Source organism: Urocitellus parryii, chromosome X (assembly GCF_045843805.1).
Source record: "Urocitellus parryii isolate mUroPar1 chromosome X, mUroPar1.hap1, whole genome shotgun sequence".
NCBI lineage: Eukaryota > Metazoa > Chordata > Mammalia > Rodentia > Sciuridae > Urocitellus > Urocitellus parryii.
The window spans coordinates 87,389,817-87,402,732 of record NC_135547.1 but is presented as its reverse complement, the minus strand read 5'-3'; the positions used below and the strand labels follow the sequence as shown (position 1 = coordinate 87,402,732).

Here is a 12,916-nt window from a genome sequence, read left to right as displayed (position 1 = left end):
GATCACTTGTTAGTAATTAAGGAAGTGTAGAGGATGACTAACATTTCCTGAGCATCTTCTATGAGCTATGTATTTGCAAAACACTTATATACATGATACACCATTCCTAAAATGAAGTAATTAATTCCATTTTACAAACAAGGGAACGAAAGTTCTACAACATCAAATTACTTGTTTAGGATCATATAGCTGTTCAGTGACTGACTAGATTCCCTGTCTAACTCACCAACCTCAAGGAACTCGTAGTAGTCTCAACTAACCTCAAACACAACTGGCAGGGTTAATATATGCAGGAAGAAATGTCTATAAAGGGCAATATGCTTTTATAAACAGAACCCAAGTCTTGTCTGCTTATATATCATATATAAGAAAGCAATATATAGAAGCTTACATTAAACGAATGAGTTGTTGTTAAAAGGAAAATAATTCTCAATATGAAACACTGGAATTAACAGACGTCTTTCTGATTAGACTTGAACTAAATAGCTTCAATTTCTTTTTCATTGCAAAAGACCAGCCCAAGAACGTGGAAAAATTGCGTCAGACATTTTGCTCTTATAAACATAGTCTGAGAATCCAGAAGACCTCCAACAGGCCTATACTTTTTCTACAAAGTCCCCTTTCTCTATTCTCTCAAGATCACGATGACAGCCTTATCATGTCCTACCTTAATGATGGCAGTTGTTGCATCCGTTTTGAGGGTGGGCTGATGTCTCATGAGCTCATCTACAGCACTCCCCAGGTTGGATGCAGTATCACCTAAAAGCAAATGTGAACTGTTAGACTTAAAAAAAAAAAAAAAAAAGATCTTGTGACTGCTTTCCTTTTTGAGAGGAAAACATGGACATGTTAACAAGGAAGAGTCTCACTATGTTGTCCAGAATGGACTCAAACTCCTGTACTCAAGTGATCATCCTGCCTCAGTCTCCTGAATAAGATATAATATCTTTGAAAACTGGAATCTTTCCAAGCCCTACTTTCTTGTTCATTGATGATATGTTCTTCAGCACACTGAGAAAGAAATCTATTTAATCTGTGCCAATGTCGTAGACTTGAATATCAGAAGATCGGATTACAAAGATCAATACCTTGGGACTCCAAATTTCTCATGGACTACACACTAGATGGTGGACTTGGAAATCCAACCCTGCTCCCTATCACTTGCTGCACACCAATGCCACAACAATATGACAAACAGGTAAACTGTTCTGAAGCATGGAAATATTATGAAAAGAGGCTCAAGTATTCCTTCTTACCTACAGCAAAATTTATGGTGATTCTCAATAAGCTTAACATGTCTAGCTAGAGACACAACGTGCAATCAAGGAAGGGTTTCTTGCCAAATGGATGATTTTCTACTATAAAATAAATAAAATAAATCCTAGCAACTCACCAAGGGGATCAGAACTCCTCCTCCTCCGCATGGCTGGGAGATAATCTGGAGAGAGAAGAACTTTGAAGAGACGTTCAAATGGCTGACACTGTACAAAAGACTGAAGACCACGGGCATTCAAGCAGAGTGCACTGAATACATTTGGGAGGGAGCCAAGGACTTCACGGGTAGCAGGAACCTAGAGAGAAGATTAAGTGAGCTTAGATGCACTCTAAAACAGAGTTCCTGTATATAAATACTAAGAAAATCTAGGCATGGTTATTCCACTGAGAAACAGAAGGAATTAACAACCAGACTCCACTCAGATTCAACATTATACAAAAGAGTTATGCAGTAAGACTGGTTAAGTATGCGCATGTCCATGTCATAGAGGAGTGGTATACATGGAATATTCTTTACAGAGAAGCAGGGAGACTCACATCTTTGATAAGCAGTGCATGCAGCATGACATCTGTCAACCCATTGTCCTGGAGAGAGGAAAGCAGCGATGGTTCTTGGAATACAAACACAGTCACCACTTCAGTAGCTATAAAAAGATGAGAAAAATATGGGAACCTGATATGCCTCATAAGTATTAAAAGCAAAACACCAAAAAGTTTTAAAAAGTAAATATAATAATTTAGCCTCTTGTGCTATGAAATGAAAATTCCTAACACAACTACATTGGAGATAAATCACAATTAAGAATTTAGTAACTACCCTTCAAGGTTTTTACAGGCATATTTTTACATATGTATGTTATATAATTTCCTTTGTTTTCAATGGCAGTATATACAGTTCACCAACCCATTCAATTTTGAATGGCTACATAGTATTCCACTAAATAAATGTCTTACTGTGTATATAAATTGATCCAGTTAATGTGAAAACTGATACATCTAAATACAGATCCTTTGTCAGCACAAGTGGGGGAAAAAATCTAAGATGCAAATTTGCTGAGTTAAAACGAATACAAATTTAACTGATTAACACGTACAAAGCATACTGCAGAAAAGGTTACTCAGACTAGCCACAGTGGCACATGCCTGTAATCCCAGTAACTTGGGAAGCTGAGACAGGAGGTTTATAAGTTTGAGGCCAGCCTCAGCAATTTAGTAAGGTCCTAAGCAACTCAGTGAAATCCTGTCTGAAAATAAAAAAGAAAAAAAAGGGCTTCGGATATAAAGCACTCTTATTATCCAAAAAAAAAAAAAAAAAAAAAAAAAGTTATTTAGTAATATTCAGTAATTTTTAAACTACCAACAGCACTTTTAAGAATCCTTGGAATACATATTAACCTAACCAATTCAATACCATAAAACTTACATTGTGTATACAATTAAGACCACCATACTTAAGATTTTAAAACCTAACAAAGTGCTTAAACATAACATCGATAAAACATATAATAAACGAACTTGTTTATGGTGAAGCCTAAAATCTAACAGAAACCATAGGATTTTCATTTCAAGATAGTTTCATTTATCACAAATTCCAGTGAAATAGCAGACACATGACAACTATTGGAAACTACCAATTGTCAACGGCCTTTATGATTCTTGATTGCCTTTTTTAGGATTCTTTTTTTTCCTTTCTTTTTTTTCCCCTCACATCTTTTTTAGGTTTCTACCAGTATTCAACACACCTTCTCATTGACTGTATAAATGTATGAACTCTATAATTACTAAAAGTGAGTATGAACTAAAATTAGCATTCTACTAGAGGTCTAGCCAGGCATGGTGGTCCACACCTGGAATTCCAGCTATGTGGGAGGCAGAGGCCAGAGGATCTAAAGTTTGAGGCCAGCCTTGGCAACACAGTGAAATTAAAAGGTGTATCTCAGTGGTAAAGTACCATTGGGTTCAATCCCCAGCATCCCCTTTGCCCCCAAAAAGGGATCCAACTACAATGATACCATAATATATGTCATTTGTGGGACAGTTTATATTCTCTTTAAAAACTTGGGCTGGGGTTATGGTTCAGTGGTAGAGCACTTGCCTAGCATGTGTCAAGGCACTGGGTCTGATTCTTAGTACCACATATAAATAAATAGAATAAATGATCCATTAACAATTTAAAAAATTATTTGAAAATATTACTAGTTCACCAAGAATTATAATTAAAAGTAAAGATTACACATATACAAAGCAATCAAGACTGGGTAGAATCAAACATCAAAGTTGAAGAAAATTTCCAGAAGCATAAAAATATATTCAAAAATTGTTTTTTAAAAAGGGTTTATCTAGTAATGCTCTGAGAGAGGAATGAAAACATAATGGCAGAACTAAATACAACCTGGTAAAATTTGTAAAGTCCAAGGATAAAGAGAAAATGCCAAAGATTTTTCAGAGAGAAAAGGCCAAGTACCCTACAAAAGAACAAGGACCAGTCTAAACAAGATGGTTATCTACAATAAGCAGCATTAGAAAATAGGTAAATTCTTAAAGAACAATATAACATTTTAAAATAACTCAAGGATGTATCATAGAATAAAATTAAAAATGAATCCAAGAGAGTGAAAGTTTAGGGCAGGGAGAGGGGGGAAGGAGTAATAGTATTAGTAGTAGAAGAGTGTTTAAAGGCAGGCTAAGGTTTTGTTTTGTCCTGTCTGGCAGAAGACATGGTAAGAAATCTAAAAAGTTTAAAGCCCCCCTCACCCCCAAATGAGGGTAACCATTACAAAAAAACTGGAATAAAAAGGCTCAGACAATGTGAATAAAGGAAAACACATTAACTTAAAAAAAATAGATTTTATGAGAAACATTGGAAATCATGAACAACACAACTATAGAAATTATCCAAGATAAAGAAACATATTAATATAAGAAGTTGTTCTGCTGGAAAGAACTTAAAGCTAGATTAAATACTTGAAAAATCTTTTTTTTTTTTTTAAAGAGAGAGTGAGAGAGGGAGGGGGGAAAGAGAGAGAGAATTTTTTAATATTTATTTTTTAGTTTTCGGCGGACACAACATCTTTGTATGTGGTGCTGAGGATCGAACCCGGGGCCGCACGCATGCCAGGCGAGCGCGCTACCCCTTGAGCCACATCCCCAGCCCCTTGAAAAATCTTAAAATGTGAAGAATAGACAAAGTAAATTATAGCCTAAGGCCCAAACTAAATGAATGGGGATTCAGTTTTATGCTTCTGTCTTCATAGGAGCCTTGGTGACTTGGGGGTTCAGGAGGGTTTCAGGTATCTGGGATAGACACAAAAGCAGAGGGATGTACCTTTATTGTATAGGAAATTCAGTATAAAAACAAAGTCTGTTTATTTTACATATGGCAATGACACCAATCACAAGTGAGAGAACTGAAGTAAGAGCTGCTGTTTTCTACAAGCAGATCTATAACCAGACTGGTATAGGTCAGTGAGCTCAGAATAGTTGTCAAATTCAGGATCATTTCCTTTAGTGCCTTCCACGCTGGGAATATATTGCTTCTCATACTTCACACATTCCAGTAAGTCTCCCATGTCTCAGCTCACATCAAGGCTCCCACAGAGGAAACTCATTTTAATGTCATAGCTGGACAATTGCTCACATTTTTCAGATAAACACATAATATCTATCCTGACTCTTGGCTCAATGGGTCCATGGAGATCTCTGGCCATCATATCCTGAGCCCTTAAATTCTGGACTAAATGACAATGGCATCCCCATACAATTGACCCTATCCAACCTTTAACCTCCCAATGTGATATTGTGCCATCCTGCCACTGAGAGAATTGCCAACAGGAATGTGCCAATGAGTAAACATCTCTCTTTTGCAAAACAATTTAATCAAGCCATTGCCCCAATACCCTGGCACAAATCACTATGCCCTCACAATTAGACTGCAACAAAGGTTCATGCCAGTTGGACTTCCTGATCCCAATGACTCTGATCAGGGTACACACTTTCCTGTTCATTAAGTCTGTGCATGGCCCTTAAAATAAGGCATTAATTTGATCCATCTATCTTACTGTCCACAGAAAGCAAGCCTAACAGAGATATACGGTCCAATCAAGGACAGACACCCTTTAAATTTGCAAAATGGATAATGGTCTCCTAAATGGGTTCCTCCATTGCCCACTGCCTTAGTTACTGTGAACTCTCGTTCACTTTAATGACACCTCTCCCTTCTTTTGCTTCTCTTGCTTGTGTTTCAATCCATGATGTACTAGATACATCATGAGACTGGATAATAAAACCAGTCCCAATGAAAATTAGGGCCCTCACCCTACTAAGACTATTTTTTATGCCATGAGATATGTCTCTGACACAGTCTTTCCAAACATGTTAATTGTAAAGGTTTGATAACAGGAGCTTTCTACTTCTCAAGAAATGTAGGTCTTGATACCTGCCTGGTATCAAAAATTGCTTCTTCCAAAGAGGAAAGGAAGAACTTAAATTACTTCCCTGCACCAACATTTCAAAATATTTTTGATGCTAGTTCTGGATCCAGTTTATTACACAGATTTTGAATGGGAAGACACGAGAGAAGCTGGAATGGCAAGACCTATTAATACCCATGAGACACAGCACCTCTAGCATTCTAAAATCTATATACCACAGGCCTAAAAATATTGCTGTGGAATATTTTGGCTCTGGTTCACCAGTCTATGCCTCATGGGATTCTCGTTTGGCTGCTTTTTGACCATGTTGTGATCCCAGTTGGGTAAGAGAAATTACTCCATAACTCTACAGCCAAAGGAGTATTCATCTTTGGCTACTTTTGTAATAGTTTCTCAAAAGTATAAAAATATGCACCAAGGTTTTGGGCCTAGCCCAGGACTCCTATCAACCTATCATACCAAAGCATTCTAGATGATTTCAGTACAACTATAGGGCCAGCTCCATGCTGACTCACCCCACAATGTTAACTGCTCCTAAACTGTCCCACATCACATATCATAACTCCAGTCATCAGCTCCAAATTTCACAATTGACTCTCCCGATAATTCTATAATCACTACACACATCTACATTCCTTAACCTGACAAACATTATCTATGTAATAGTATCAAAGAATGTCATCTGAGCCTTAGACTCCATCAATGTTAAAAGGTACCCTAGACAAGGCAAGCACTTAATACTATGAAGTATTACCCCCTTGAAGTCTTTAATATTTACAACAACTTGTCAATCTCTCAGGTTAAGAGATGTATAAAAACCACGATGGCAAGTGGTATAAATTAGGCTAGAAATAGCATAAGCAGACCTAAACAGACAATGCAAGGGGTAAGATTAGGAGGCAAGCAAAAGGCAGTTGGGGAGGTTAAAGAGAAAACAGTAAAGGGGATAAAGGTAGGTAGTGTAGAAGAGCCAGGGATTGGGCATTAAGGAGAAGGAGTAAAAATTTTTACTGGCTGGGTTTCAACACAAAATTATCACACCAGGACACTGAACTAACCATATACTTACTCATTAATTTCCTATTCCTGAACTCCAGGACCTTCCTATACTCTCCCACCAATTGACAACATAAAACAATGATGTCCCCCTATTGAGACAATTTTATCCTTGAATGTCTATCCTAATATAAATTCACTCGCTAAAAACTAGACCTTCCCACCTGTATTGAGCTACCAATTCTGTGTCACAATTCCTAATCAATACTGTCACACATGCTACTCATAAGAATATTCTTTCCTTCTAGCTTATACAACCTAACCTGTGTCTATAGCCATTTAGTACATAGAACACATTAGATCCAACTAGAAAGTACAGCTGTTTCATCATTTCTTGCCACAAAAGGGGCACTTGGCCATCTTTTTACCTATAACACTGGGACTAATCTCTACTTATTTATTTATTTACTTATTTATTTATCGTGATGCTGGGGATTGAAGCAGGGCCTTGTGCATGCGGGAAAGCACTCTACCAACTGAACTATATGCAAAGCCCCTCATCTCTACCTTTGCAGTAATGGGCTCACAATCAAATTCTATAACCCACACTCAACTCACAGAGGTCCCTCAGACAATGTCACAACTTCTGGTACATTGTATAAACCACAAAGTACAGGCCTTAGAAGCCCTCAATATATGAAAAAACAATAGATTTACTATGACAATTGAGAAAACAGACTGGCAATAGGGCAGGGGGGATGCAGCTCAGAGGTAAAGCACTTGTCTAGCATGCACAAGGCTAGGCAAATCAACAACAACAAAAAAACCCACACTGGCAACAAATCACCCACTGGCATTTCAAGCTGGAACATGTACCTTAAAGGGACTTCCTCTTATAATAACCGAGAAAAGATGGTCTAAACGTTCAATAAGTAAGACAACAAACCAAAATAGCTGATTATTAAAATATTCCAAGAGATTCACAGATACTCTTTTATTTCTCTTCCTGGCCATCTCTTCCTACCTAGGTGAAGGGCTTTTTACTATCATTTATAGAGCTAAAACAACATCTACTAGAGAGAGAAGATAGGAGGGGAGGGGAGGGGGGATAGTAGAGGATAGGAAGGGCAGCAGAATACAACATACACTAGTATGGCAGTATGTAAAAAACTGGATGTATAAGCGATGTGATTCTGCAATCTGTATACGGGGTAAAAATGGGAGTTCATAATCCGCTTGAATCAAATGTATGAAATATGATATGTCAAGAGCTTTGTAATGTTTCGAAAAACTAATAATAAAAAAAGAAATAAATAAAACAACATCTACTAGCCTCATTACTTTGAGTTGTCTTTGTAAATTTGGTCCAAGTATTATTTACAGGAGGGCTGCTATAGTAATTCAAATGTCAAGAGATGAATTAAGACGACCACAGAGGAGGAAATGTGGACCTTCAATAATATATTGGACTTGGTGCTCTAAGTTTCAATTTCCTCCTTCATTATCCTGATAGGACTCACATGCTCCACATTCACACCTAAGAAGCACAAGTGTCATCTTACCGCCTCTTAAACTTTCCATTAAACGAAGAAACAAAAGCAAAAACGACCATTACCCAGGCACTTACTTTCTCTCAGTTCTGGACATTCTCCCAAACCATGCCACCATCCCTGCCCCTGACCTTGAATTTCCCCACCTGTGTACAAATTTTTTTTTTAAAAAAATCATAACAAAGGACTAGTCCTGAGTTTTGCCATCGAACCTAACCTTGGAGAAGTTCCATGTCCAGGTGGAGATGCTACAATATAAGAAAACTTCCTCAAGCAACCCACAACTATAGTATTTATAGTATTAGTATTTCCATATTTTCCCTAAATATCATTAGATGTTTTAAAAATATAATTTTATTTATTTTTAATTTTTTTAGTACCAGGGATCGAACCCAGGGGCATTTAACCATTGAGATAGCCATACCTGCAGACTTTTTCATTTTTAGTACGTTAATTTTTTAATGTGATGCTAAGAATCAAACCCAGTGCCTCATACATGCTAGGCAAGTGCTCTGCCACTGAGCCACAACCACAGCTCCCCATTAGATTTTTAAGGAGAATTCTAGAATTCTAGCACAACATCCCAAATATTTAAAATGCTCAATAAATATTTGTTATTTTAAAAAGTCAGATTTTAACAGGAATGTCAATGTCAAAGACTTTTTTTTTTGGCAAATAACTAGGAAGTATCCATATACTCTAAAATTGCATTTTCTATAGTGTGAAAAAATTTTCTCTATCACAGTTTGAGAGTCTGAAATTCAATTATGAGTCTAGAACTATTCCATCTGGATTTCCCACACTAATGTTAGGAATTAATAATTAAATAGAGCCATGTTTTCTTTTTGTATGGCACACTAAAGTACAAATACAGCATAACATAAGCCAAATGTACAGTAATACTTTTTATTACAAGTGATTGCCTATATGAAACAGAAAGTTCTGTCATGTTATCCCAGCTCAGTAAAACCAACTCTCAATTCCACTTACCAAGGAGGAAGAGTGATGGGCCATAGTATTCTGCATTGCTGATGATGTGTTTTAGGGAGGTAGGCAGAGAACCATCCATCACTAAGAAAAAAGTTAACATTAAAGAGTATATGATTAGTCTGGGAGTACTATAGGACTAGAGATAATTGAGAAATGTGTTAAACTGTGGTAAACAGAGTTCGTTTTGATTCTGACCTAATGTTCCCTACTTGTCTTTTCAAGCTATTATTTTTTTCATCATCCATGCAATAAACACTGGGTCAAGAAGAGAACAAAGACATAGAGAATGTAAGAGATGGGTAGTGGAATGAAAGTGAAAAGCTAGAAAAAGAGGGGGAAAAAAGGGGGTGTGGGTGTGTATGTTAATCATTATGAAAATAACTAAACAACTCTCAGATCTAAGAAAAGTGATACCAAACAACTAAAAGCTTCAAAATGATATGGCCTTTTCCTAAGCTTGCCATTTAGAGCAGGTGTCAGAAGAGTAGAAAAAAAAAAAAAAACACAATCTTTTGTAAGAGACAAACATCCTTTGAAAAAAACATCTAGAATCAAATACCATGCCGTATGCCATCTGAGAAAGCAGGGTCTTGAATGGCCTTCTTGAGGAAATTCAACATGGATTTGAGAAGTGCTGCTCTTTGAGGAATACACTGGACTCCTGATGAGGGAAAAAGGCAAGAGAATTATGCTGAATTATTAAACCATTATGAGCAGGCACATAACACAAGTTCTAAGAAACCTATATCTACCACAGCCAAAGTAGCAGGTAATAGAAGTGAAGTCACCACATTTTGGGAAGAATATATTGAAAATGGAAAAGTTAATCACCAAGGATGGCATAGGAGCAGTATAAAATTAGAAGTCTTAAATAAAAAGGAAAAATTACCAAGTAAAAATATTCAATTTTGAGCCTTACACAGTTACTATTTTGGATATTATCTGCCCTCCAACACAGTTCATTTGATAATCAATGTGTGAACTGTTAGAAAACTGTAAAATGGTATATAAGACACGTTATTATAATAAAATGGAACACCAGAAGGTGAAGTAACATGCACAGTCTTAGGAAGCTAACCCCTCAATGTACCACTTAATAAGCTCCCTCTAAAGCTTTATTCTTGACTTGTTCAACAAATCAGTCACTGAAAGACTATGTATCTAAGTGCCTACGCACCAGGACGGGGGCCAGGGCCAGGACCAGAGATGCTAGTACTGCTGTTGGAACTTGATGCCCTTAGTTCAATTTCCAGCCGGTGCTCCATAGATATGGAAGAGCCTGGACTGCTTTCCATAGTCACATCTGCAACTGAAGAACAAGTTAAGAAGAATTAGGATACTGAACCCCCAAACGAAAAAAGTTATCCACAAATAGAAAGGTGTTTAACATCACAATTTATTCAAAACATACAAATTAAAAACAATCATGCGAAAGAAGTTCTTCAATATTTCTCACCAAATTGAGTTAGAGGGAAGTGACAGGTAAAACATGCAATTTCTTATACTACTTGTAGGTAGTAGATAATAAGTAGAGGTTTTTGAAGCCATTGGGACATTAATATTCAATATACTGATATGAAAGGAAGTCTATGCTACACTGAATGAACAATGCAAATTGAAGAGTATATTTATGATCTCATCTTCCCGTGATTAAAAAAGCAAACATGGAAAGATAAATATCTGAAAAGAACACCAAACTTGTAGCTAGTTTCATTTGTACTTTACACACTTGAACAAAATGATTTCAATGAGTAGAGATAATCATTTCTTACAAAAATGTTGACTTAATAAGTTAATTACCATCCATATCAGTTTCCATTTCTTCTCCTTCTTGGGCGGTACTGGGTCTCTGGATCTTTGGCTTGATCACAAATGGACATTCTTTTCGGCATAAATCTACTTCATGCTACAATCAAGGAAAAATAAGAAAATTCTGTGTTTTTTTTCAAGAATTAGAAAAAACAATAATGAAGAACACCACAGGCAGGTTACAGAATTGGTTTCTAAACAAGAAAGAGATAAGATGGTTCTTTTAAGTGATTAGCATAATTTCTAGGCTCAGTTCTTACAGTATACAAACCCTATGCAGAGTGCTCCTTGGATAACAGTACCTCAAGTCTATAAATGAAGATAGAAAGTCCACTATGGGACTGAAAAGCTGCCATGTCCAGGTTAGTGATGAGGTCAACCACTCTGACGGCTCTTGTGACAAATGTTATCTGGTCCTGTTCATCACCAAGAAACTTTATGACCTACCAGGGAGATATGAAGAGGCAAAAAAAAATTAACAAAGCGGTAAAAACTGCATTCTTTATAAACATGTACTTAGGGGGTATTGGGGGAAGGCATTCTTTTTGTTTTTGCCAATGATAGCCCCATTTCTTCAGGAACTCAACCTGCTTGAAGTAATGTAAACATCAATTACTTAACAGAATTAAATAATATAGGGAGAAAAAAGTTGGTGCCCAGTGCTCAGCACATACTAAAGGCTACTACTATTGCAGCACAATTTACAAAGTACCTTAAAATACATTCTCATCAGGGTATTTCCTAACATGATGCTAACGTGGCAATGTCTTATCTGATCTCAGTGTGAAACACTCAAAATGTACAATTCTATACCCTCAGATTTCCTCACAAATGAATTTTTAAAAAGAAGAGTACCTTTAGTAAGGCTTCCATCATTCCACAGGAGACCAAGGCTTCACCACCAGCATCGTAGCTGGCCAGATGGTATAAAAAAGAGAAGAGAGCAGTGGCAAACTGGTGAGGGTATGGATCCATGGAAGGATCTGCAAGGGAGTTTGAGAGAGGGAGACAAAGAATAAGCTCACAATTTGGTCGAAGCTGGCAGAATGTTAAACCAATCCAAAAAAAAAAAAAAAAAAATCAAAGGGCAGGATCCTTTTCTTGCTTAGGGTAATCACCATCAAAACATACCAATCATGGCCTGGATACAGTTCCGCACAAGTACAGGTAAAAATCCATGGTAGGAGGCAGTTCCAGTACAGTCAATAATACTGCTGAGTTTGGGTGTTCTTTCCAAATGTACAATTGACGTTAATGTTCGTAAAGAAGCAGCTTTGATCTCCTATAAGAGTACAAAGTAAACAGAGGATGTGTCAAAAAGGTTATAAATAAAATACAATAATGTCCTGAAATAAAGTACAATAATATCCCAAGCTCAAATCCCCAGGGAAAAACAAAAAGGCAAATTGTTATGAGGTTTATATGTAAAAAGAGATTATTAATACTTACCATAAGCTGCTTATCTGTTATCTGAAGGACATCTACCAACTCCTCTATCAACCCATTATACAAGATACTGTTTGCTGATTCCTGCAAGGCATTGGAATACACTGCAAAGGGAGAAACAAACACTTTTAGGCAACAAGGCAGGGTTAAGCCACTGCTTAACAACAAATCTTCTGGCAAGGTTCTGGGAAAGAATTCTCTTTCAACAAACATCAATGGAGGACAGAATCACTGAATTCAAGAGAACTGTATCAACTATGGTGAGATAAGCTCTACATATCTACCCTATCCATAGATTCCCCAATTAAAAAGTATCAGTGATCTTGTACAATGACATTTGGGGATGGAAGTAGGGAAAAGAGGGGTTAATTTTTCATAACATCACTATTTGATATAACTCCACTATGCCTTGAACACAGA

The 12,916-nt window shown here is 36.8% G+C and overlaps 1 protein-coding gene across 12 annotated transcripts in view; it reads right to left on the bottom strand.

The window, feature by feature from the left end:
* The window catches only part of Huwe1 (HECT, UBA and WWE domain containing E3 ubiquitin protein ligase 1), a 141,837-nt gene that overhangs the window by 68,304 nt on the left and 60,617 nt on the right, over positions 1-12,916 (bottom strand). For all 12 annotated transcript variants that reach the window (XM_077793592.1, XM_026407399.2, XM_026407403.2 and 9 more), the window contains 11 exons: positions 12,500-12,600; positions 12,182-12,332; positions 11,906-12,033; positions 11,353-11,493; positions 11,042-11,147; positions 10,419-10,550; positions 9,801-9,902; positions 9,242-9,322; positions 1,813-1,919; positions 1,394-1,571; positions 668-759 (listed from right to left, as the gene is read on the bottom strand). In XM_077793592.1, coding sequence (XP_077649718.1) covers positions 668-759; positions 1,394-1,571; positions 1,813-1,919; positions 9,242-9,322; positions 9,801-9,902; positions 10,419-10,550; positions 11,042-11,147; positions 11,353-11,493; positions 11,906-12,033; positions 12,182-12,332; positions 12,500-12,600 — 1,319 coding nt within the window. The remainder of the gene's footprint in view (positions 1-667; positions 760-1,393; positions 1,572-1,812; positions 1,920-9,241; positions 9,323-9,800; positions 9,903-10,418; positions 10,551-11,041; positions 11,148-11,352; positions 11,494-11,905; positions 12,034-12,181; positions 12,333-12,499; positions 12,601-12,916) is intronic.